The sequence below is a fragment of the Musa acuminata genome, chromosome BXJ1-7 (assembly GCF_036884655.1).
Source record: "Musa acuminata AAA Group cultivar baxijiao chromosome BXJ1-7, Cavendish_Baxijiao_AAA, whole genome shotgun sequence".
Classification (NCBI taxonomy): domain Eukaryota; kingdom Viridiplantae; phylum Streptophyta; class Magnoliopsida; order Zingiberales; family Musaceae; genus Musa; species Musa acuminata.
This window is the reverse complement of record NC_088333.1, coordinates 38372751-38399793: the sequence shown is the minus strand read 5'-3', so window position 1 is coordinate 38399793 and position 27043 is coordinate 38372751. Positions and strand designations below refer to the sequence as shown.

Here is a 27043-nt window from a genome sequence, read left to right as displayed (position 1 = left end):
CTTGAATCTGTTTATATACATACACCAACGTATGTATTGTCTGTCCATCTCTAATTCTTGGTTCCGTTCGCTTCCAAATTGAAGAGAGAAGGGGAGAAGAGATCAAGAGGGGCAAGAAAATGGTCGGAGAAGAGGAGACACATCGAGGTTCTTGGAGGAGGAGGGTATGGCATTGAAGTTTCTGAACAAGAACGGATGGCACGCAGGGAGCCTCCGCAACATCGAGAACGTGTGGAAGGCGGAGCAGAAGCACGAGGCCGAGCAGCGCAAGCTCGAGGAGCTCCGCAAGTAGATCCAGGATGAGCGCGAGAATTCCGAGTTCCTTCTCCTCCAGGGACAGGCTGGGCTTGTTCCGTACGCACCCGTTCCACATCTTTGGTTTCTTGGTGCTACGGTTAGGGTTTCGCTTGATTGGTTTGAGAAAAAGATTTTTCCCCTTCCCGTATTTGGTTTCTTGGTGTTACGATTAGGGGTTTCCTTGATTTGTTGATGAAAAGAGATCGTTTCTTCGATTCTTGGATTCTTGTTTTCCGATCTTGTATTATTGGTTGGGTTTTGGATCGGATTAGGAGACAGAAAAGGTTGGATTTCCTCTAGGAGTCAGGGTTGACGGTGGGGAAGGGGAGCTCCGATGGTTCCAAGGCGCTTCAAGAACTACCAGCGGTGGCTTCCAGTACCTCAGCATCCGAGGCTAGTTCCTCCAAGGTACAATTCTTTTTGGGTTTATTATGTTATTCATTTTTGACATCAGATATATTGATAGTTAGTATAAAAAGGATGGGGTATCACATGTTGTTTGATGCTGCTAGGCATCAACTGAACCTTAATTTTTCAACATGGATTTATTGTGTACTTCACTAATAACTGTCTAGACGAATTTGACAAAGAACTATTACAACTTCGAATAATATACACGAGCATATGGAATCTTGACCACGCCCCTTGTTTTATTATTCCTTTGACTATGACCAGTCAATGAGTTTAACTCTTTTCTTGCCTGTTATAATTTATGAAGCCGGAAAACCCTTTCATGTTTTCTCAGTGTATCGATAGTTCCAATTGGCCAGTTCCTAATAAAGAAAGTCTTGAAGTGCGTGCATGTCATATGAAGCTTGTTATATCACAGCTGGCTAAACCTAATAACAGTTACATAAAAAGTAGCTTTATTAATCATGCTGGTTCATCTTACATGAGGACATGATATTATTCTGACATGCTGGTACACCTGAACTTTGCAACTAGTTGATAGGTCTCACATGGTTTAATCTTTGAGGGTTTCAGATGATAAGTTGCTCAAGATATATCACTTAAGATTTATATGGAAGAGATCTCTCTTTGGCGACAGTAATCTCCAATTATATTGGATAAGAATGAGCAACTTTGTTGCGTTCCATGGAATCTGTTTCTGTGTTAAATTTGGTCAGTGGCTAGCCATATATTTCTATTTTGGACCATCAATTGACATTGAATATACTGTTGTTTTGTCTACAGAATATATCGGTCATACATGTATGTATCTTTGTAATTATTAGTAATAGTTTATTTTAGAAAATCTTTACACTCTAGGAGATATGGAATATTAAATGCAACACCTGCATTAATTTAACTGTGACTGGAATTCTTTATTTGATGACAATGACCTAGGACTATCTTGATAAGAATGAGGTTGCCTTAGGGACTTCATGTGCAAACAAGGGACTTATTATATGGAAGGAATTTTCTTGTCTACTTTGACATAAAGTGTTTTTAAGTATGAAAGAGAAGTTCAGGGCATAATCTATGAGCTGAACTCTGGGATTTTTGCTCTATAATTAGTGAGCTACACTAAAGGACCCTTTTCATGTTGGTTATGCCAGAAGATTTTTCAAAATCTCCCACTTCTGCCATCATGAAACCTAATAAGTATATGTGAATATACAACGAATACATATATGAATTTATTATGAGTAGAGAAAGTTGGCTTATCGTGGCTGGTACATATCATAAGTACACTCTGGAGGAAAAGAAGAAAAGAGAAGGCATTCATTTTGCAGAGATGTATTGGACTTGTTACTTCATCAAATAGTTGAATAATGAAGATTTTCACCCTGTGTTATATAGTCTTTAGCATGACATTTCATGTATCATCTTAAGCTCCAACTCCTATATGCGACTGAAGTAATATGCTCCTTTTTTGTGGATCCTTGGACTGGCATGTTTTTTAGATGTCTGAATTGTCCCAGGGTTTAAGTGTTCTAAGTTTTTCTCAATTATATAGAGAGCTAAATTGTAAGCCTATACTCCTCTGGATGTGCGCAAAGATCATGTCCGAAATAAAATGGCCACGACAGAAACTCAGAAACTATTATTCTTCCGTGATTTTCATAAATATCAGAAGTTTCTTGTTGGCATGCTTGAAAGGTGAGAAAAATTATAAAATTCTAAACATACACTTAGAGAATAGCATCAGTATACTATTTCTTCCTCTTAAACTTGAGAACCATAACTATGCCTACATTGCTCTATCTTCTTCTCTCTGAATCTTTGTTCTTCCTCTTTCTTCTTTCTCCATTTTCTCTACTTCTATCTTTGAAATCTCAACCTGTAAACCCTGTCATTTTCAACATGCACCAAGAACAGATATGTAGTGCCATGAATATATAGTTCTCATCATGGGGAAAGAGAAGTCTGGAAGCGCCTTCTTTACTTCATTCCATGAGTATACAGTCCATTGATGTGGCCAAACGAGTATGGTTTTGGAGAAATGAAGCTTGACACTTGATATACTTTAAGAAATACTTCTCAGTATTGATGTATTCTGAGAAAAATGTCAGGTCAATTGGACAACGTTTCTAGGGGGCTACTGCACTTCAGAATTTTAGATGGATTGGGTAACCCTTTAAAACTGCTTGGGTGATGTTACCTCTTGCAGAACTGATGAATGGATCACTCACAAGCCGGTGAGAACCCAAAACACCCCTGAAAAAGTTTGAGTTGTTCAATCCAGCTAACATAACAGTTTCTTTTCCATGGTGATGAAAGATGAGCTGTAGGACAATATTTCATGGGAAAGTAGTAGCCATTAGTCTCATATAGACTCTACATTTGAGATCTACAGATGACATTGAAGTGCCGGTTGGAACACAGCAAGGTTTGGGCAAATATCTAACAGGTTAGCAATGTGGTTATTTCATCTGTGGACAATGAATCACGATCTGATTTTCCTTCTTTTCACATTAGACACATGAAAATTGATATAGGAATCCAATGATAACTGGATCATCAGCAACACCACTCATCTAGAGTTCATTCACGTCCAAAGCACATTGGACGTGATTCTGAGTTCAGCATTGAAGACCAAAAGAACAGGGGAAACCAACAGGCAGAATATAACCGTCATCAAGGTGAGCCAAAGACAACGGAGGAAGAGAGCAGCCCAGAAGGTTGAAACAATTGAAGAGGGCAGGAGAGGCTCTGTTTTTGGCTGTCCCAGCTCTGCAGAGATGGAGGTAGCGGAGATGGAGATGAAGGGGGGAGTAAAAGGGATGAAGTGAAAAAAACGATAAAATTGAAAATAAAGGAGAAGGCAGGAAATTCATAAATGATGAACTACGACAAGCAAGAAAGGGTGAACGACATCACCTCTAGGTGAGGTAGGGGAAGAAAGGTTATTTATGAAAACACAAAAACATGAAACATTTGACAAAAAATAAAAATAAAAAAAACAAAAATCACCCAATTTTATTTGTTAATGCAGATACAAACTTATTGATCTCCATTCATTGCCGACGCATATATAAATTATTCTGTATGTGGTACCATGGTTTGTCCAACTTGAAACCACAATTTGTTGAGAGCTCTGGTTAAAAAGCTCAATCAAATTCCTTCTTCAGGTGTCACCTTTGACATGTTTCGCTCGTGGGATGCCCAACCTCTTTACAAATCATCGACTATAATAAGAAAAGTTCCTTCAAGAAAAGTCCTCTTACCAAGTGAAGACTTCCCCACCGGATCTCATCTTGCCTTCCAAATCAGAAGTTCTAGTCAAATCATCTGAGCAGTTTCATAGAGGAAACTCTTTCTGAAGAATATCAAGGTTTCGCGAGTCACAAGCTTCAAACATGTCATTCCGAGATGCACAGCTGTGAAAATGGAAGTACAATAATTCTTTGTAACTGAATTTTTTTTTCCCCAATGCTTATTTTATGCTTAAGAAATTTTCTGTGGCATACCTGAGAGAAATCCTCAAATATTGCCAGGCATTATCTGCTTTGGGATTCATAGCTAGCGCTCTAACATAGTACCGGATAGATTCTTCATATAGACCCTGAACAAGGAAAAGATAAACAAGGAAAAGATGAACTTAGAAGTTAGAACTATACTAGTTTTCATTTAAACAATTTGGCTCACATGGTAAAACGACAATTCTTGGTCTATTTTTTTTCATCATCACCTCAAGTAAAACTTTTTTTTCATAAAGGGGTAGAAGACAAGCACCGTAAATTTAAACTTGTTCCTGAGAGTGTAATTTAGAACTTCTACAACACCATTTAGTGGCTAATATGATTCTAATTCTGCCAATATATCTCAAAACATGATAGGCCAATGCAACTAAATGCACAAATAAATGGGTCATAAACCAAAATTTGACCACTATCTGTTTTTCTATCATTTGAATCCCAACTTTTGGTACACAGACTTCTGTTGAGGGAAAAAAAAACTATTATCTGGCATAAGGAAAATGCTTATGATTTTTTTGATATCAAATAAACATACCTGATTGGCATAGCTTATACCCATGTTTGCCCATGCACGAACATAATTGGGTTTTAAGTCTAATGCCTACAAAGTAATTGCAAGTATAAAAGGAAAACGTTAGTACACAAACAAAGTCAATAAATGCATAAGACCATATGAATAAAATAAAAGAACTAGGTGCTTTTCTATTTTCAAACAATGATTATTCAAAGTCTTCTGCTACATCATTTTCTGGATTTGCTATATTTTCTGTAACACTCTGCACTCTGGATTTGATATCAAATAAAAGAGCAAAACTCTCCTAACATAAGAATTGAGTTTATCTGTAAGCCAGTCAAGCCGGTGACATTGCACAAACAATTAACTTAAGGACCAAGATTATGAAGTAATCCAAGAAGAATCATTTATGCATGCAATTAAGACCATGCAAAATGAGTTAGCCCTAAATGAAATGAAATATATGCCTCACAAATAGAGCAAGAAAAATATCTATAAATTATTCAGTACATATACGAGACTATTAGGTGGGACCAAGCAACATTAACAACAAGAACACCTGATTAAGTAACTAAACCTTATGAATAAATCAACTATAGATGCATAACATGGCCAAGCAATTGACCCACCTGTTGGTATGCCAGTATAGCATCTGCACTCTGGATGCTATTTGCTCGGGTAGCACCAAGTTTGTTCCAGAGAGAGTAATCACGAGGCTTGAGGTTTAATGCTGTCTGGAAGGACTCTATGGCTTTATCATAATCTCTCGACAAGTTGTACAAGACTCCAAGAACTATATGGACATCAGCATCCTCAGGTGACATTTGAGCTGCCTCATTGAACAACCTAGCAACCTGATATCACCAATGGGAATAATTATTTTGCATGTAAGAAGTTCAAAAAAATAAGTGAGGCCAACCTGGGCACCAATCTAGAGCAGATATGGGACACTACTACAGTGGTGCAAAACTATTAAATGATTGTTGTTGGTATTGGTTTAGTTATCGGCAGTACTTGTCACAGATATTCTGGAATCATCAGGTGAGAAGACATGGTTTTCTACTGCATCTCCTTTGTTTCATAATCTAAGAACTAAGAACACATACAATAAATCAGCAATTATTTAGATACTTACATCACCATAATATGGAGAATCTGCAAGCTCTGGAGTAGCTAAAACTCCATATTTTGGATGATTTTGGAGCCACTTGTAAAGATACCTCAATGCCTCTGGTTGCTCTAGTTCTGTAATTGAAGAATAATAGAACACATATCAGATTAAAAATTTGAAGGCGTATTTAATCTCAATGATACTGCTGATTTTCCCTTCACCAGAATCTTCAAGATATAAGAGTTGCAAGAGTGGAAAAAAACAGTGGACAAAGAGTCATCATCCACAAGGCAAAATTCTCTTCTACAGTTTAAATATTAAGAAAACATAGATCTTTTGTTATCATTGAGATATGTAAAAGTCATATGCTTAATTAAATTTAGAATACTTAAATTTTTATTTATCTTTCTATTAAAATCCTTTTAGGTCTTCCTCTACCTTTACTCGTACGACTAGCATTAATTATTTTATCTCTTCTGACTATCATATCTAGATGTCTCCTAAGCACATGTTTATACCATCTTAAATTATTTGTTCTCATATTATCATCTATCGAAACAATACCTAATTGTTTATAAATAAAAATATTTTTTTCTTATTTTTCCTAGTAAATCCACACATCCATCTTAACATTTTCATTTCGATAACATAAACTTTTTTGTATATGTTGTTTCTTACTTATCCAACACTCAACACTCAGATCCATAAAGCATTATTGGTCTCACAATAGTTTTATAAAAATTTTCTTTTAATCTCAAAGATACCCCTCATCATTTTAACCATCTTATTTTTACTATATAAATAATATCTTTATCAATAATTGATCCAAGATACCTAAGGCTTTTACTCAAAGGAATTTCTTATCAATCTAACTTAACTATATTCTCTTGTCTATTCTTAGAATTACTAAAATTGCATCTTATATATTTATTTTTAGTCCTACTTAATCTAAAACCTATAATTTCTAAGAATTGTCTCCATAGCTCAAGTTTATAATTAATTCCACTTGGACTCTCATCAACTTAAACAACATCATCAACAAATAACAAACACCAAGGGGTCTATCATGTAAATGACTAATAAATCCATCCATTATCAATGTAAAAAGTTAGGCACTTAATGTGGATCCCTGATGTAGTCCTATACTAATAGGAAACTTACTAAATACACTCCATATAGTTCTAGCACCAATAGATACAATATCAAACATATCTTTAATAATATTAATATAATTAGTAGATACACCTTTCTTTTCCAAAACCCACCAATAATAAAACTCTAGAGAACCCTATCATAAATTTTCCTTAAGTCAATAAAAATCATATGCAAATGTTTCTTTTTCTCCCTATACTTTTTCATTAATTATCTTAATAAATAAATAACTTCTATGGTTGATCTTCTAGGCATAAAATCAAATTAATTTTCAAAGATATTTGTTTCAAACCTTATCCAACTTTCGATAAATCTTTCTCAAACTTTCATAATATGACTCATGATTTTAATTCCTCTATAATTTGGACAATTTTGTTTGTCTCACTTATTCTTGCAAATTGACAAAAAAAAATTTCCGTTCATCAGGCATCTTTCTGAATCTCATAATTTTGTTAAATAAGCTAGTTAACCAAGCTATTCCCTTATCCCCTAAACTTTTTCAAACCTCAATAGGGATACCATCAGGTCTCATACTTAAATATTTTCATCTTCTTTAATGTGCTTTTTACTTAACTAGCTATAATTTTACAAACAAATCTAGATTATTAAAAATCTACCACGATTATTTATCATTAGATCGAAGTCCTATGTGGAATATTCATTAAATAAATTATAAAAATAATTTCTTCATCTTTTCTTAATCTCGTTATCATTAACAAGTATTATTCAATCTTCGTCTTTAATGCATCTAATATTACCTAAATCCTTTTACTTTCTTTCCCTAGCTTTAGCAATTCAATATATATCTTTTTCACCTTCTTTAGTACTTAATTTATTATAAAAATTATCATAAGCTTTATATCTTGCTATCCTAATTGCTTTGGAGCTGAACCACTTTATATCTTGGATATTTGAATATACATTAAACAAATTTTGGAGCTTAACACTTCCTAACATACCATAAAAATGTTGTAGAGCTACTTATGCGTATTTACAAAGTATTCCTCCAGAGGAATGTTGCAAATTTAAATTGATTACAGTTTCATTCAATTCAAGACCTGTAAATCAAGCCAAATGTGGATTTGGATTATCTTAACAAACTTAAATATGATTGGCTTATGTAGAGTTACTCAACTGCAAATAATAGTAGATGATAGAAAAAGTTGTCAGCATCACAATCATCCTCACTGGTATCACAATCCAAGGAGTTTTGCTTAAGCTAACTATATAGTGAAATTTCAAAGCATGTTATGATAGGCCAAGACACTTGCTCCTCCATGTTCCTGGAAGAATGAGACTTCAAGTAAAAGACCTAAATGACGGGTCAGATCTACCCGACTTGGTGCAGCTTAAGCTTATGTTACAGTGGTACCTCAGGATGTCTTAGGTCTCTTAAAATCATCAAGACGTTAAAATTCATAAGTTCAAATACACAAAGAAACAGTTGGAAAAGAAAAAAGCATGAGTTAACTAACAAATTTTAGTAGGAATTGAAAGGTTCCTTCTATAAACAGGCGAAGTTCCTGACAAACAGTTACATGACCTACTCACCAGTAGGTTCCCTGGTCACTTTTTGTCTTATAAATATTCCGGTTACATTCTAATCAAAACCAACCTCATCCTTAATGGAAAAGTTGGCTAAGAGATAATCATATCAGTTTCAAGACAATAAAGTCAAACATTTGGGCAGTAATATCTTACCCTTTCAGAGACATATAATTGTCTTTCTAGGTCATGAACAAACATCAAAACACAACAGATTTCAGAACATAATTTATGGTGTCTTCATGTCAAGAGTAAGTTGAATGCTGAAAGCATAGTTCGCATAACTGCAGAGAATTCAGTATAATTGTAAAGTTGAAGCAGCATGGATAAACCCTTGTGATTTCTAAAGGACACATCCCTGATATTGCTTGAGGCAGCATAGTTAGGTTCATAAGTTGAGAACGTGTGCCACAAAGTAACTACACCAAGCCTGCCCAACATGGTTTAAAAGTTGGTCCAAAGACAGTCAACACAGACCTAACCATGCTTTATTAATCTGAATACAAATAAAAAGAACCAGAAGGGGAAAAAAATCTGTTAGGTATCCCTTTAAATTCAAATGACTTGGACAAAAATCTGGTTATTATACTATCTTCCTTCCTATTTAATCACATACTATTTAATCATATATTAGGAAAACCTTCTAAATCATGATGTTGTTTACACCATTTCTATCCAACCCTTAGATAACCATAACTCTACCAGGATGTGCCATAAATAACTGTCTGTTACATGACCTTATTCCTGCACTTATTCCTATCGGCTTCTGAAGATCAGCTCTGGTCAGACTAAATCAATTTTCTCTTTTCCCCTTCAATAAGCATCCTCCACTATGACTCAATAGAAGTTACATTTTTTCATAAATAACTAAAAGCAACACTGATATTCAAATCAATCTTAAACATTAGATATAAGGTTACAGAAACAACAAAGTATACAATGAATTCTATGATAACAAATGTCCAGGACCTATCTGCCATCAGTGTATGTTATAGGACAAGATAAACAACCTAGAAAGCAAACTTAAGAGATGCTCCACAATGCTACAATAAGCATCATTGATGATAGAACAGAGAAAGTAGGCTTCTAAAGAAGCATAACAAGGAGAGGTCATGCAACTGGAAAATTATGTCACTCTGTATTCACTGAAAATCTTAAACAAATGACTTTGCCATTTGTGTCCATCAGAATTTAAAATGAAACCAAGTATTCCAATAATCCAAAGTACATTTTTAATTAACATGGTTAAGCCATCTGAACCTGCTATAAAGATCTAGATGAAAATAAGGCGCTTCATGGTTACAAAGTTTAGGCTCATGCAGGCATCAGCGAATGCTTTCATATGATACTAAAATTGATTAAAAAAATCAAAGATGAAGGGAAATGAAAAAATATCACCAAACTATGTTTATCACTAAGATAGGATGAGCTGACACAGTCCAAGGACTAACAAAAAAAATCAGCACATTGAGTTTGATAGAACTTTCACTATATGAGTAACAGATATATTGTGACTATTGACTAGTGAGGCTTTAAATATATTATTAGTCCTTTCTGTAGCCTTACAAGTGGGTAACAAACCAAACATCATCTTTACTCCAATAACTTAGACAGAGGACACAAAAAAAGCCTTTTATATTTTGGCACACATAATGATGTTGGGATATCTCATGATAACACAAAAATCAACAATAAATAATGATTATAACTGTATGCAATTAATAGCAGATGAATACTATAGAATCCTGCAATACCATAATAAAAATGTACAATAGAGACAAGATGATATAGGTGATACACTGATAGGAAGGAAGAGCTGAACATTTGAGTATCAGTTGCCCAGTAATAACCATGTCAAAGTAGTCCACAGGTACAAGTTGACAGTATTTACCATTGGTATGACTCACACCAAGAGCAAGAAGAACTTCAAGGTTTGTGGGATCAACTTCTTGAGCACGCATCATGGCTGCTATAGCCTGAAACAAAAACAGGACCGAAAAACTAACACAAAACATCATATTTCAGGTCATGACAATGATATATTGTTTGCCTCCTCTCAAAACAATGACACAAAACTAGTTTGATTAAAAAAACTACTTAAGTAGCCTGTCATGAGGGAAATAAATAGGGAGGCATTTTAATTCACATTAATTGTTCATCAATATTTCAGTTCCTTTACTGCAATAAACTGCTAAGATCCATCAAATTTCATGACACTAACGAAAAAGATAAACTGCTTAGTTAGTTAAGTTGCTGTATGTCAGAATGATAAACATTCATGTTGTTTCCTATAAAATATCATTTACCATCAGATACTAAAGGGGGGAGATTTCCTATAATTAACAGCAGTACCTAAACTACATCTTTCAACATCAACCCTGGAAATACATGCACTGAGACATGCTCTACATATGAATATTTCTAAAGGGGAAAAGTCAAAAAGTACAGACCATTGTTTGTACTTAACACTGTCGAAGGTAATATCACTAATCAAAACAAACCATTGTTTGTCATTGTTTTGAATAATAATTCATCCTTGTCTCTCTTTGCACAACTAATCCTATTTAACTAGATGTACCCATTAACAGATAATTTAATACATGAATGTGGAATGTAAGTATTAAACAATTGGGGATTCATCAATAGACAAATTCTAGGATTTTGTGTTCTACTTAGAGTGAAAGAAAGACAATTAAAGTAAAAGAAAAAGGAAGCAAATGTCAAGCAAAAGGCTATATACAGATTCAACCTTCAAAGGTAAGACTATCACCTGTTGGTCATCATCATTCTCTGCATGTGTTATTCCAAGCAACCTCCAGCCTTCAGCATTGTCAGGATTCTTCAATACTTCAGCCTCTAGTGCAAGAACAGCTTCACTTAAAAGGCCTTTGCGGAAGAGCTCCTGCCCTTCCCTCAAAGGATTGGGGTGTCCAACATAAGGATTCATATCAGAAAATACATAAACTCCTCTAGAAGCACCAGAGTGTTGTTTGGAAGCCAACAGTTGTTCATCCAAGAAACTGCATAAAGAACAAAATGACTTTTTTTTTATAATTTATGATTCAAAAAAAGAGGACTCTGGTATAACAAAAAAGAAGATCATCCAAAACCAATGTCTTAAGATTAGAAGCACAGTAGTAAAAAAATAAAAACACATATTAAAAGTACAATTCAAAAAACAGAATCTATATCAAAAACAGATAGTAAGAACCTCCAGACTGTAACAGATTTAAAGATATAAAAAAATTAAATAGCAAAAGGATCCGAAGTAACTTTACTTTTCATACGTATTTGCCCAATCATCAGCAGTACTGTCTCCTAGAGCCCCTTCAGCAACCTGCTGTCCAAATTCCTCCGCCCAGTCCTGGACGTGCAATTTGGAGAACTCATTAACCCACTGATCATCAACTCCCTGCTGCTGATTTTCCTTAACAAACTCATTTACCCACTTATCTGTTCCTTGTGGAAGCTGAAAAAGACAAGAATCTTAGTATCAGCAAATGAGGAGAGGGTAGTAATTAAATACAAGCCACAAACACTTTGCTACTATTAAGGAAAATAGTTAACCTAAGCGAAACTCAAAAAGCTTAGATTGTCATCACTAACAATATACAGCCAATAACGAGTGATTTTACACACTGGATGAGAGCAGGAAGTAAAAATTGCACTGGGGCATAATATTTCTTTCATTATTCAGAAATGTTAACTAGAGACTGAGCTGAATTAGCCTTACGTCTTGGTGCACAAATTGATCAGCCCAAGTACTAGAACCAGCATTATACTGTGCTTGATATTCATCAGCCCAATTATCAGTGACGGAACCAGTAGCTGGTTTGATTTGATTCTCATCAACTATTAGCTCACCACGGCTCATCTTTGATACAAACTGGAGGAACTTTGAGTTCTTACATAAAAGACAAGCAAACAAATGCAATCAGGTGATTACGGGAACTGGAGATAATATAAAAATGACAACAAATAAACTAACAACAATAACAACAAGTTACACTGTCCCAACTATTTGGGGTCAATATATGGACCTTTCCAGCCATTTTTTGTAAAGCAACATCTTTCACAATAACAAATAGAGCATTGGGATATATTGAGATTCTTGCCATTTATTAATGTGAAAAGCTCTACAAGAATATGATATCCATTTAAAAGTGAGTATTTTAACTGACCTCTATGGATAACATTAAAGAAATTATACTATTGATTTTAGTTCCAGTTTCAGCCCCTGGATGCAGGAGCTCTAATCATTCCAGATAAGTTTTGGCAGTTTAAATGGATAGAAATCAGTATGAACAATATTCTTTCAAATAATATGTTAGAAAAGTTAACTTGATATAAAATAAAACTGACAGGTTCAGAATCAGTTTGGTGGGTCCACTGGTTTGGATTGTCTGTCACAACAGCTCAAACCTCCTCCAATATTCAATATATGACTAAATTGGAGGTGTTACAATCATTACAATACAATGGGGTCAACATGGCTCAATACACTGAAAGTCTGAAACAACCCATTCCTACAAATTTTAACCCTTAGTTTGGAGCTGAATATATATTGTTGAAAACATATTGTCCACTGGAACAACCCATTCCTACAAGGGCAAGCACCCTCCTTCATTTTCCCAATTCAGCAACTATCAGGTCTATGAACCCTGTCCCGCCAAACCCAACTGGGCATCCTTAACTTGTCCCAAAAGTTCCTTGACTCCTTTGCTTTTAACCACACTATATTACTATCATCCTTGCCATAGTATCCCTGCCTGAAGCCTACTCCACCCCAGTGAAAGAAGTGATGAGAGTTCTAAACCACAGTTGCCATTCTCGGTGCTCTCCAGTGCTGCCATAACAGAGGAACAGAGATGTTGCTCCTATGGCTCCCATTCCTACAAATTTTAACCCTTAGTTTGGAGCTGAATATACATTGTTGAAAACATATCATCCACTGGAACAACCCATTCCTACAAGGGCAAGCACCCTCTTCATTTTCCCAATTCAGCAGCTATCAGGTCTGTGAACCCTGTCCCGCCAAACCCAACTGGGCATCCTTAATTTGTCCCAAAAGTTCCTTGACTCCTTTGCTTTTAACCACACTATATTACTATCATCCTTGCCATAGTATCCCTGCCTGAAGCCTATTCCACCCCAGTGAAAGAAGTGATGAGAGTTCTAAACCACAGTTGCCATTCTCGGTGCTCTCCTGTGCTGCCATAACAGAGGAACAGAGATGTTGCTCCTATGGTCCATTTTTAGGGTGGATGAAATATATGTTCGAGTCATTAAGCTAGGATATGTCAGTCCTGGGATTTTTCTTATATAAGCTAGGCTGACCTATAACTAATGCTTTTTGCCTTGGGCTTGAGCTGGATCAAGCCTTTTAAGCAGTTGGATCAGGCCAAGTTGTTATACAGACAAGCCAAGGCTCAGCCTGTTATCAGCTTTCATATGATCTCAGTTGTTGCCAGCCCCATCATGAACTCATTTTTATGCTGTTCAGGGGACCTAAGCCCAAAAGACATTTAAGATTTACGAGAAGGTGCACCATTTATTATTATGTATATGCAATGACCTTACTGAAAAGAAATTATATTAAACAATAAGAACTGCAACTTTGTGTCTGAATAACAGCATCATACATAAAGCTGCTTACCTGAAATTTTGGATCAGTATTTTGTGCTAATGTATGTGCAAGCATACGTGATTGTTCCATGGCTGCTATATGAGACATATTTGCACCTCTCACCTGACCAACCGATGCCAACTGAGATTGTTCCTACAAGCAGAAACAGAACTGTGAAGGCTAAGCACATAACCAAATAAAGATGAGCATTGAACTATCTGATGCAGTTCTATGCTAAAGGAGTAAGGATAACAATATGCAAATATGAGTCAATGCTTAAACAGAAGTGAAGCATGACAATTATCTAGTATTGGTCATCTACCTTATCGAACACTGTAAGAAGCCACCTCTAGCATTGTTCTCAATTAATCAGCCTAGGTGCCGATAGTTTAAGTATAGTCATCACTATATAAACATGGCTATTTAAACTTCCTTTGGCCTTCGCCTTGACTGAGATAAATATATAGCTGGGTTCATCCCGGACTCAATGAGTTTTGATGAGAATACAACTAATGTAAAAGTCCTTGGGAACAACATAATCTATTCTTTATTAACTAAACAGGAGGCCTACAGCCAAACAATCAATAAGACCAATAAGATGGTCAGTTAGCAGATGAGAGTTCTACAGGCAATCATAGTTCACAAAGGTTGCAAATGTTTGGCAGTTTCAATGGTCAGATGCAAACTGATTCAACTTCTTGTGAAATGATATCAAACATTAAGGGTACAACATGAAAAACCAGATTAGACAAGTGGCAACGACAAACCATGAAACTTGCAGTAGGATATGTCAACTTAAGAGGAATTTGTCTGTCTTAACTTGACAGATTGTAACAAAATGGAAACTAGTAAATGTTCATAAAGCAGCTGCAGTAGAGCGGGAGGTCCATCTACCACATAGAGCATATGCCAGTATGTGGGTGCATGTGTGGTTTGTATTAAAATATTCATGAAATATAGACCAGGTACAAATAAGAAAGAACTTGTTCAAAAAATGAATAGATTACTATATGCTGTGGGCATGCTTATCTCTTGAAATGATACATGCCTCTTGTGGAGCTATGTGGGTCACAAGGTCAGATATGCAGGCGAACATAAACCATGAACTTTGATATTTAGCTAGACCAAATTATCTTTTAAAAAATATTCTGGGTGATGTCACCTCTAGCAGACCTGATATGCAATGGATCTGATGAGCAAGGCTCATATACATGTAAATCCTATTATGTGAAAGACCAAATCACCCTAAAAAATTCTATGGGTGCTCCAGTCTAACTAAAAAACATTGTTTCAATCATAGTTCACACATATGCAGACTGCATATGCTGTTGCAAAGGCATATGTGTCTGTATATACAGCTGCATTTTCATGTACGACCAAATACACAAGATTTATCAACAAAGAACCAATACTTTCTAGAACATTGTGTGTAATATATTTATCAGCAACAGAGAATGTTTGAACACGAATCTGAAAAAGAAAATAATGAGTCTTAGAATTGGTTATTCTAGTAATTTAAAATCAATCTGGAATTCTAGAAGTTAATAAGACAACATGTTTAAGTCATAATAGAGTCAGCTGTCATTAGCTCAGATTTGGATCCATATCTAACACCAATGTAGACAAAGGATCCAAATAAAATCTCAGAAAGACAAAGGTGTAGACACAATTACCATTGAATTATAGATCACATTCCGAAAGAGATTTGGCTCAGAACTAACATGCATATTGCTTACACATAATGATCTTGTTATAACTAAAATGGAACCATTATAACAGAATGCGAATGGGCCCCACATTATTCGTATGGGTACGACAAGTGCGCCATGCTTATACATGGTTGCACCCATATTTGAATTGAGCCCCGCACAAGTAAGAATGACACCATATTGATGCCACATTGAAGTCACATCAGTATCATGTTGGAACACCTATGTAACACATCAATATCACATCAACACCATGTCATCACAATGTGTCTGTCACATCAGTCTAATGTCAACACAACATGAAATGTAAAGTGAAGCAGTTAAAAATACAGAACTGTTTGACATAACAAAGAGGCAATTAAAGCATACAACATAGGTGGAACAACCATCACAAACAATCAATACTTAATATAAATAATACACATCACAAACAACTGCTGCATTAATATAAATTATATCTATCTAATGGATCTAATTCTGATTTTCTTATTCAAGATATTTATCTAGTTATGTCCAAAAAAAACCCAATAATATTTGGAATACATGATTATTAATGGATCCTACTGTAGTGATTTGCAACAAAGAGACGTCAGATTCAGGTTAGGTATTAGAGGTGCCAAGGTCCGTTGAGACCCCTAGAGCATGCATTTTAGAAAATGTAATTAAGTGACAATAACCCAGCATTAGAGCAAAGGAAAGTATGATATAACGAAAAGAGATACTGCAAGAAATAGTATAAGAAAATAAACACAAATTAGTGACTGTAAGCTGTATAGCAAAGCAGAAACCATCAATAAGCAAGAACAAAAACATAAATTTTCATCAATTTCAAATGTCTTAATTCAAGTAATTCTGAAGAGAGTCCAGGTATGCCAATTCAAGCCCATGAAAAGGTGAAAGCCATCGTCTTCCTTACCCACATTTTCCCTAGCGTACCACATTTCTTAAAGAATTTTAAGAATAAATTATCAAACTTCAGATAATGAGTGGAATTAATCCAAACTCTAACGAAAGTGCAGTCACCACAGTTCTGACGTTAAAAACACCCCAACAAAGTCAATATGACTTCAATCGCCATTATGTGATGTTATAACAGAGACGTGAAATTTTTATGCCTATTTAGCTCTGTGACTATTAACAAGTTTCGGCAACATCCTTTTTTGGCAGTAGAATGTTCATAAGATCAGTTGAATAGAGATATATACTTGGCAAAAGTCATTACATGCTCAAACTCTGATGCCCAACCATTGTTGCCATGTAGTTGTTCAAAGGAGTGGGCCCATGCCTCTGGATCTCCATTTTCCCTTTGTCGAGCAAATTCTGAAACCCATTTATCAGCAGGATTAGGCATCCCAGATCTTAAGGCACCTTGAGACTCAGTCCAATATTCCTCCAGCTCTGGATATGATCCACGTATAGGTCCCCTAAGCCGCTCATTGCCATCAATATCTAGAGAGTGTAACAAAGCATTTACCTGGAAAAGATATCTGGTTAGAAATTAGATGAGCAAAGAAATTGGAGGCACAGAACTGAAAGTGCTGGACAGTAAATGCAGAACAAAGAAAGGTAAGAACGAAACGAAATTCTCTTGAAGCTTATCTCGATAATATAAGCTATGCAAAGAGGAAAAGAGACAAATCCAGCTTGCAACTACTGGATATTTGAAACATCCTAATGCCATTATCTAAATGAGAATATGACAAGCAAACTTATCTGCATAACATGAATTGGAATGAAAATCAAGAATAATCAACTTCACAATAGATAAGAAAGATAAACCTAACTGACATCAATATCATCATTGTTGTAATATATGAAATGAGAGAAGGAAACTCAAGCAATTACCTGTGCATTAATGTACTCTTCACTTTTATCAGCAAAAATATGGTGTGCCATTATGAAGCTACGGTCACGTATGCATTGTTTGTCACCTTCAGATAACCCAAGAACTGGTAATGCTGCAGGACGAAATGGAACACCTGCACGACCACTATCAACAAAGGAGTGGAGAAATCTAGATAAAACTCCTTGTGGTGGCCCTGCAAAGAAAAGATTTATTTACACATTATAATGAATTTGGTATATTTGAATATTCTTTTTGTTTCACAATTTTAGTTAATAAGGTCCTAGTGTAACATCAAAAGCTCAAGATGATTTGTGCAAGCGCACCAATTTCTGTATATGCATTGCTCAAAAGTCAAGCATCAAAATTAGTTATAAGCATGATCAGCAAAAGATTCAATAACTAAGAAAAGAACATTGCAATCAAATTAATCATATACATATAAAATAAAAATAACCTCAAATATAGAGAAAGAAGAAAATTAATAACTGGATATGAAATGGGGTTTTGAGTTTTGTACGTCAAATGAAAATTAAATAACTGGAAGAAAATTAATATTTTCAGTATTAGCAACTCTTATATGTAAACTGTTAGGACCAAAAGGTTGACGAAGTAAATGACTCATAGAGCAACTATTTTCCATAAGGGTGGCATGGTATACACAAGTTGTAATCATACATTATTTGATCTTTGTCATGTCAATCCAAACAAGTGCATGCCAGCAACAGCAACACATAGCTAAGGGCACTAAAATGACAAAGCAAGCCTGGGCAGCTCAGGACATGGGACATCAAGCCTCATGCTTTCAATTGCAACTGACACCTTATTCTAGTCACAAATTTGAGGAATTAGGATCCTTCCTTGCTTCTGGAGGAACAGGAATGCATTGTACAGTCCTTTGAGATACACATCTTGTAGGATTTTCTTGTGTTCATAAACATAACACAAGTATTGGAGCTCAGCATTTTCCGCTTTTTAGCACCCTAATTAACACAATCTGTGAAAAATGTGTCCTTATGAATTCGCTTAAATATGTGAGTAAAGAAAGTTAAAATCCCAAAGCATCTTAACATGACAAACTATTTCCATGCGTCTTCCACTCAGTCAAACTCGTATGAGGTACTACCATCCAATAGGATACAAATATTTTCACAACTAATCTCATCTCACTAGTCACAATAATAATCACAGTGTGAAATATATAAATTTACCAACTGTTTTTCACATCTGCAAATTTAGAATGATAAAAAAAAGGCCAAAATTATCAATCAAATTATAATGATTACTAAATTGTCAACAATTATTGTTAAACACTACCTGAAACTAGCAAAATTTGACATATGTGTGTGTTTAGCATTCAGTCTCATTTTAAACTTTGAAGTTTGAACGTTGTTGCAGTTTGATGAATCATCCAAACAGGAACACATCCAAGTAGAACTTTTCCTGGGTCTACAGATAAATGGTTTTGTAATTTAATAAACTTAGTGGTAGGGTGATTCTGCACAAAGAGCAGTCATAAAATATATTGCATTGATATATTGGAAGGTTGCTGCAAATAATCTAAGAAGAATCCTTTCCTTGGAAAATTGTGTACACAAGCACAAGCATTATGATGATGAATAAGGGCCAAAATAACCGTTTTTGTGTAACTTATTCAATGCCAGTACTTCTGTCATCGTGGATTACCAAGCCAAAAACTCTTCCAATCTCAAAACTGTCTCGAGTATAAGGAGACCAAATAATGAATTATGAATGCCTACATTTTGTTGATCTTAGGCCAAGTTTGTATATGTGACACTAACTAAGGTTTGACAAAAGGAGGTGACTTCTACATGATTAGATCTTACTGCACTGAAATGAAGGAATTAATACAACAACACGCATTCAACTTCTGCTTGCTCATTTTGGAAAAGATCCATCTAGGTCTCTCATCACAAGCAACATGATAGAATCATTGCAGATAAAAATAAATAAATAAACAACACATTAACCATTTACTTTCCTTCACAAATGGCATTTGGGTACTTTTAACCCATGAAATTGTCCTGATAAACTAAACAATTTACCACCATGAGAGGAAATAAGTACTGACTGGCAATAACATGAAAGGCACAGTTTGCCAAGAGATATGTGCAAATTGGTCAGAGAGCATACACAGATACCTAAAGTAACAACTCCATTAAGCAAGCATTAGAAAAAAATAAAGCAACTACTTTATCAAAATGAGAGAATGAGCAAGAGCCTTCAAAGCACAAGAACAAGATCATGTGTTGAGGAGTGATGAACTAATAAGACTCTTGTCGCATAACATGCTCAACTGCTTGTTGCAAGTATAATTCAAGTAAGAACACAATTAAAATTTACTCCAAAGAACAACACACAATGTTATCCATTACCCAAAATCTGAAAGAACAGCTTTTAGACATACCATCCCAAGCTGGTGGAAGCATAGAATTAGCACCACGATTGTAGATTTGTTCAAACTCCTGGAACTGAGCTTCAATCTTTCCACCCTGGGTTTGAAGAGCTGGAGGTTGATGAATTTCATTCCAAGCATCAGCAAGGACCCCATGGTCAGCAGTGCGGAAACCAGCAAGGAACTCATAGTTCTGTGATTGAAGGTCAGTGTTGCTAGCAAAGCATCTAGAAGATGAGCAAGAAATAATAAAAAAACAAGAACTAACCTGCCCAACTGGTTGATGATGCTGTTGACCCTCAGTCTCTAAGCCTGGAATTGTTGTCAAAGGAGCTCCAGTTCTGAAGTCGGACGACGGACCAGGCACATTGACTGCTGATCCAGGTAATCCTTTCAACTCCTACAAAGCATACCTTCCATCGGATCAGTAAACATGGTGGCATAATTGATTATAGACTGTAAAAGAAGTATATCTCAGTTATCCAAAGGCCATCAACTGAAATACGCTACATCACAAAGCACTTGTTTCCCGATTCAGATATGACAAGACGCCTGACAAACTGGTAAAAAAGTTCAATGTTTACTACTAATTTTGTATATATATGAACAATAATGATCCTTGTCTTAACAAAATAGGTTGAACTTCATATTAATGAAGAAATAAATGGAGAAAGGGACTAGCTAAATGTGCCTGTGAACCACTGAGCCGATACATTTGATAATTGTGGATCTTCACAAGGCCCAGAGATCAAAATGTCTAGATATATAGTTTTTCCCATATCCACCATTACAATGCATCCAGACTTATTAAAAATACTATGTAGAAATAAAGAATTATGAAATGAAAATTGACGTATACAGTTCTGTAAACAAGATTTAATCACTTGCACCAAGAACAACACTAGGTAGTTCACAAACATTTTTAGCATCACACAATTGTGTGAAGATGTATTCCTCACGATTATATTAGTTCTATAAAAATGAATCGTGTGTGTCTATATATTTATCCTACAACTGTTTTGCCTATGCATTTGCTTAACTTATGCTGCTGAACACAACCCTACAGATCTACTGCTGTTAATTTGGAGGCTTTATGCTACAGAATCTATATATCATTTCAACATCCACCGGATGCATTCTAAAGTTGTAGATAAGTTGCAAGACTAAAAACGAGGTGCCTTCTAAAACTTCACACCAGATATGACCAAGACATGATAGCTTGCGCTCTAAAACTAATTTTTCCTTTATTACTAACACCATTAATTCTCCGTAATACAAAACAAGAATTAAAATGCAAATCGAGCCACTTATCCAATTAGCGAGAAGAGTTAAAGGATTATGCCCAAAAAGTTCTATGTGGGGACTTATGAGGGGAAACAATTCTTTAGATTTAGGGCTACCAGATATTGGAGGGAATTAGACTACTTTCATCACTTATACAAACATGCCAATTTTTATTTAGAAGAAAGCAAAGGGCGATGTTGACCCTACCCCAATTTCCAGATCAACTCAAAGAAGTGAGGAACTTCAAGTACGAAAGTAACTTTTTACAAGGCAAACTACAAGAGAAGGAGTCCAACACGTGGATATATAAAAAAGAACCACAAAGTACGAGTTAAATTCCGACAAGAACACCAAACGAACATGAAATTTTCGGGGAAATGAACCAAGAACCACAGTGCAAAGGACCAGTTCGATTCCGATACGAGTAGCAAACACACAAAGATTTCAAGAAAATGAACCACCAAACTAGTTCGGGAACCACAAACGCCAAGGGTAAGAAATAGCTCAAAGGAAAGAGGAGAAGAAATCGAGGGGGACCTGGGTCTTGGATGACGATCCAAGAATCGCGTTCGCGAGGGCGCCGAAAGGATTCGAAGACGAGGCGGCGGTGCCGGGGACAGCGCACGCCGCCCCGCCGGTGACAAGATCCCTCATCGCCATCGCTCTTCCTCTTCCTCTCGCCTCCGCCTCCCTGCCCCCTTCGCGCCCTCCTCTTCGATTCGATCCGAAGAAAACCCCAAACACTCGACGGAGGGCGACGAAAGCTCTCGAGCTCTAATCCCTCTCCGGTTTCTTGGAAACGTCACGGGACCAGAGATGAGATGAGATGCGATGAGAGATACCGCGGTTCGTTCCCCTGGCAAGACATATGATAAGTCAATAACACTTTTATATTGTCGCCGCGAAGACGGAAGCAGTCGGGTCATCTTCCTGGGTTGGTTGGTCCTCACCGACTCAATTCTCATCGCGATCATATATTGGGTTTACCTTAAGAGACCTATTTGCAAGTGCCCGAGGATGCTGATCGAACGGTTGATCTCGTGAGCAAGTGATAGATGCACGGCTGGTGATTGGATAAGGATAGGGAGGCTGGATTCGTGTGCTGGGCGTCTTCTGCAGGGGGGACGCACAGCTGTCTCGAGACCGTCCATCACCAGCTAGTGGGTCCCACAGCAAGATCACACGGGCGGGCGAGCGAGCGAGCGAGCGAGCGCGCGTGGTGGAGCCGCGATGACGACAAGAGTAAATTCGAGGTGGGCCATCCACGCCCATCAACTGCGGCCCGATCCGTGTCGGGCCGAGCCCATATTGCACCCGGTGAACTAATGCCCATGACTTGTGTGTGTTTTCGTTGCAAACAGGATGCCGAAAGCTTTTCTCTTTAAGGCAATGCCTAATACGGTGTAATTAGATTTCTCATGGAAGGCGTCTGGTAACATTATCGTATCTCAATAATTCATAAGTATGGCATCCTAATATTAGTAATAAAGATATTAAGAAAGAACATATTAGGAAGACCGATTACCGATAATATATTATGATGATACTCTCAATCATTGCAACCATAAGAATATATTATTATGATTCTATCAATCTAGCTATGATTCTGTTCGTCAAAATATTATATATAGTATTTATTGATCACAATTCAGAAGTTTTGAGAAACAACATTTCGTCACTCGAGAAGATATGCATTAGTATATATCGATGTTCTATAGTCATCAAGCTTTGTTAGATTCAATCGTTACTAGAAAAACTCTTTATCATTCTCTCTGAACCTTCGATTGTATATTATGACAACACCAAAGAAACTTATCGATATGTTTAATATGATATTTCATTTAGGAAAAACAATGAGTTACATGTCCTTTCTCATTCATCATCACTCTTACCGATTGGAATCATCGACACTTTCTTCCATTTCTATCCAAGATTAATGCGGAAGTATCGTCTCATAAGGATATATTAGAAATAAAGATATTAGAAAAAAAAAATATTAGGAAGAAGGATCATCTAATATCATGATAATATATTATTGTTATTATTATATTACAAAAAGTGATATATTAGAAATGAAGATATCAAAAAAGAAAAAAAAAATTCTCTCCATCATACAAACCATCATAATATATTATCACTATATTACAAGAAACGATATATTAGAAATGAAGATATCAAAAAAGAAAAAAAAAAATTCTCTCCATCATAGAAACCATCATAATATATTATCATTATACTCTTGATTACAAGGATTAACGATTCTCTCTTCGTCACATTATTGTTTATATTTATTCTTGATCAGTAAATTTCTCACACTTTTCTTGTTTTACAATGTATATATTTCGACATGAAAACTTAAGGTTTGTCTTCTTACACCTAACACGAAAATGAGGGCTCCATCATCAGCGTAGACAGTTTGCCATATTTGTCGACGTCGGAGTCGTCGAATGGTGCCCATCTCCTCCAACCACGTAGAGGGCAACAGGACCATACATATAGGCGACGCAAGAGTTGTGTGGATGCCATCCTTTTCAGCATCAATGGTCGACACTCGATCGGCCATGATGGAGTCACATTTGTTTCCGCAATCATCTGATGCATCTCGTCGTGAGGCGCGTGGATGCAAAATGAAGTCCATTTTCTCTTTGATGCAAGTGCTGCACTACAAGGACTTACTTACTACATGAGTGCAACACGAGGGACGTCCTTAATCGATGATTCTTCACTCTTATGCCGTCCTGTGTTTTTGTGGTATGTACAACAAATTCTGATATATATATATATAATAGAAATTAATAAGTAAATTATAAATAAATAAATGAATGCATGTAATCCTACCAAAAAAAATTCATATGGCCCAAATATATAATAAATAAAAATATAAAATTTAAATAAATAAATAAATAAATAATATCTTATATAAAATATAAATTATATTGATCTCTCGCTAAATCATTTTGATAATATTATAATTTTAGATAAAGTGGCATGACACTCTCAAATAAATAAAAAAAAATAGTACCGTAAAGTACTAATGTTATTCTGATATAAAATTACATCCAAGTTAGATAATATTTTTTTTAAAATTTGTTTATTAAATGCTAATCTATATTTAAAGTAAATATTAGATCCTTAATATATATCTCAAATATATTCCCAAACATAGTCAAAATTATTACCTTAATCTAAAATTATTTTATAAAAATATGAGATAATATAATCATAAAAAGCGGCTTTTAAACCTCTCCGGAAATGACTCGAGATATTGAACTACTGAAAAATGATTTTGAGACATAGACGATCCAATCATGTCACTCTCCGTCAAACGTCTTGTCATTCTGATAAGTTGATTCAGCGTGTTCATACGTACACTGAAATGTCGACTGAGAGTTCCGTCGTGATGTGGTGAATTCTGTTCAACGCGTTCATACGTAAGAATTTGATTGTCTACAACATGCCCTTCTGCTATCCCCCTTCTGGCATGTGGTCGAGGCAAAGTCTGTCATCAATCAGATTTAGGTGAGGTGAGGCAAAGTCTGTCATCAATCTGAAGTTACAACTTTGCCTGCCATTTCCGAAGCAAATCGCCACCACAAATTAATTAGGTGCAGAGCTAAGTTTTATTGGCGACAATGTTATCGATACATGCCAGCATACTGACCAAATGCGGTGATTCACCACGTACGCATTTTTATTGCATTAAAGGATACATACATACTTGTATTAATTTGCGTGCATGCTCGTTCACCGCTCTCAAGCTTTTTTCTTCAAGGCAATGACCATAACGGTGTGCTTGGTTTTCTCTTTGAGGAGATGCCTCGCAACCTTGTCGGCATACAGTGAGAATAGCTCATCGAGTATGGCATCCCCGAAATGATGTGCGATCAAGGATTCCGACACAGCCCGTACACACTTCGCCACGTTCTTCCCGTTCAGTACATTGTCGAATACGATATCGTCGTCGTCGGTGTCATCGAACGGGTCCCAGTTGCACTCAAAAATCTGTGCTTGTTCCAGATCAAATAAACCTTCGTCATGGATCACTGCCTTCACTTCCTGCATTGAGGGTGTATATATTGGCAGATTGAAGGCGTCCAGTTTATCTTCTGATACGATTCCCTGAATTCAATAGACACATGACTCGGGGTGGTCAGTTTTGTTCTTGCCGCTTCATAGTGGGACAGAAAAGATCGGATATGACGACGCTGAGGAGTTCTAGTTGAAGATTGGAGGTATACGTACCTGTGAGACCATGGCATTAAGGGCCTCCGCTAATAGTCCCCACATATAGCTTAGCCCGCCATTGGCTGGCTCTTTGTTTCTTCTTCCTAGGAATGTTAATACCATTCCCCCTCCGATGCTTAGTTCCATGTAACGAGATTTGAGAAACGTGGAGAAGTCCCTCCGGTGTTGTTCTTGGTACGCTTTCACGACCTGGGGTGGGCTGTTCTCTGCAATATAGATGTTGCCCTTGTTCAGCGGAACACCCTGCACACTCTCGAGACCTTGTGGAACCTAAGACACATAGTTCATGATCAGTAGTAGAACATCAACACAGTGCAACACCGCAAGCATGACATGAGAAAGCACAGTCGTGATCGACCTGAGAGAGCCACATGAGACAGTAGTTAGAGTGGAAGAAGTGAACAGTGTTACGCGGGAAAAGCCTCCCGTAGAAGGAGCCGGGCATGCCCACAACGTAATGAGGCACGAGCAGGTCCCCCTTCTCCTCCTCCATCTTCTTCTCGTATCTTTCCAAAGACCGGAAGACATTATTGAAATCATTTCCCGGGAGGTCGTTCAAGAAGAACTGGATCTCCGGTGGCTTCTGTTCCAGTCTTCGACGTAGGTCGCCGACGATGCCAAGCACCTCAGAGACCACAAGAAAGGTGTTCGGACCCGACGAACAACCGAGGTCGACGACGACCATCCTCTCAGGGAGCAGCGTCTGGTACAACTCAGCTATGGCGGTCTCCAATATGGGCTTTGTTCTATAAAGCGCTTTCTCCTGAATACAAACACAGTAAGCAACTCAGTAAACCGAAGATTGATTCAACTAATAACACTACTTCGAGGAAGACGACTAACTTGAAGTCTGGAATTAGTGGCGTAGCTGGTTTCTCCGGCTCCTCCAACCATATGAAGGGCTTGCTCTACTTTGATGGCCATCTTCTTATCTCTGTCTTTTAAGAGCTTCTCGTGCTTGGCAGCCGCTGTGTTCCAAGCCACAGGGCCAATACATATATATAGACCGTGATTTCTCTCACCTTCAATTTTGACGTCAATAATAATATACTTTATCACGTCATCAGTCATCGTGCTGTAAGCATGTGATGTGGCTTGGAAGTTGCGTGTTGTGGTGCAGCACTTACAGCCACAATTGATATACCGTCGTCAGCTTCAGCCAGTTGGACATGGAGTCACTCTTCTTCCTCCCATGTATTTGTATGATCAGAAGAAGTTCATCAGCATGAGCACGAAAGGTGTTACTGGAATTACAAGTCACACCAGGAACACGCTTTTGATTATGATTAATCTGGAAAAGAAAATGCTATAGAAAAGTCAACATTAACACGGAAGCATAGTCAAATTCTTGCCCGTCGCAATAGAGGTTTGAACGTTC

The 27043-nt window shown here is 36.6% G+C and overlaps 2 protein-coding genes and 1 long non-coding RNA gene across 3 annotated transcripts; 1 reads left to right on the top strand and 2 right to left on the bottom strand.

Moving 5' to 3' along the window:
• The first annotated feature begins 289 nt into the window (after positions 1–289).
• LOC135679250 (uncharacterized) lies at positions 290–4124 on the top strand. The gene is made up of 2 exons (XR_010515190.1): positions 290–3151; positions 3240–4124. It is a non-coding gene; the product is annotated as an uncharacterized LOC135679250 (long non-coding RNA).
• LOC135679249 (peroxisome biogenesis protein 5-like) lies at positions 3696–22290 on the bottom strand. Its single transcript, XM_065192776.1, has 15 exons — positions 21958–22290; positions 20405–20536; positions 20149–20329; positions 17723–17916; positions 17100–17351; positions 14199–14321; positions 12276–12446; positions 11821–12011; positions 11313–11562; positions 10434–10518; positions 5870–5979; positions 5364–5588; positions 4756–4821; positions 4212–4306; positions 3696–4121 (listed from the first exon to the last, which is right to left on the bottom strand). The coding sequence occupies exons 1-15, from the start codon at positions 22078–22080 to the stop codon at positions 4043–4045; spliced, it is 2277 nt and encodes a 758-aa protein (XP_065048848.1). The 5' UTR covers positions 22081–22290; the 3' UTR covers positions 3696–4042.
• A 2787-nt stretch (positions 22291–25077) lies between these two features.
• Positions 25078–26751, bottom strand: LOC135680020 (anthranilate O-methyltransferase 3-like). The gene is made up of 4 exons (XM_065194002.1): positions 26509–26751; positions 26024–26428; positions 25663–25935; positions 25078–25539 (listed from the first exon to the last, which is right to left on the bottom strand). Exons 1-4 carry the CDS (start codon positions 26734–26736, stop codon positions 25174–25176), a joined length of 1272 nt encoding a protein of 423 aa, XP_065050074.1. The 5' UTR covers positions 26737–26751; the 3' UTR covers positions 25078–25173.
• Between the last annotated feature and the right edge of the window lie 292 nt (positions 26752–27043).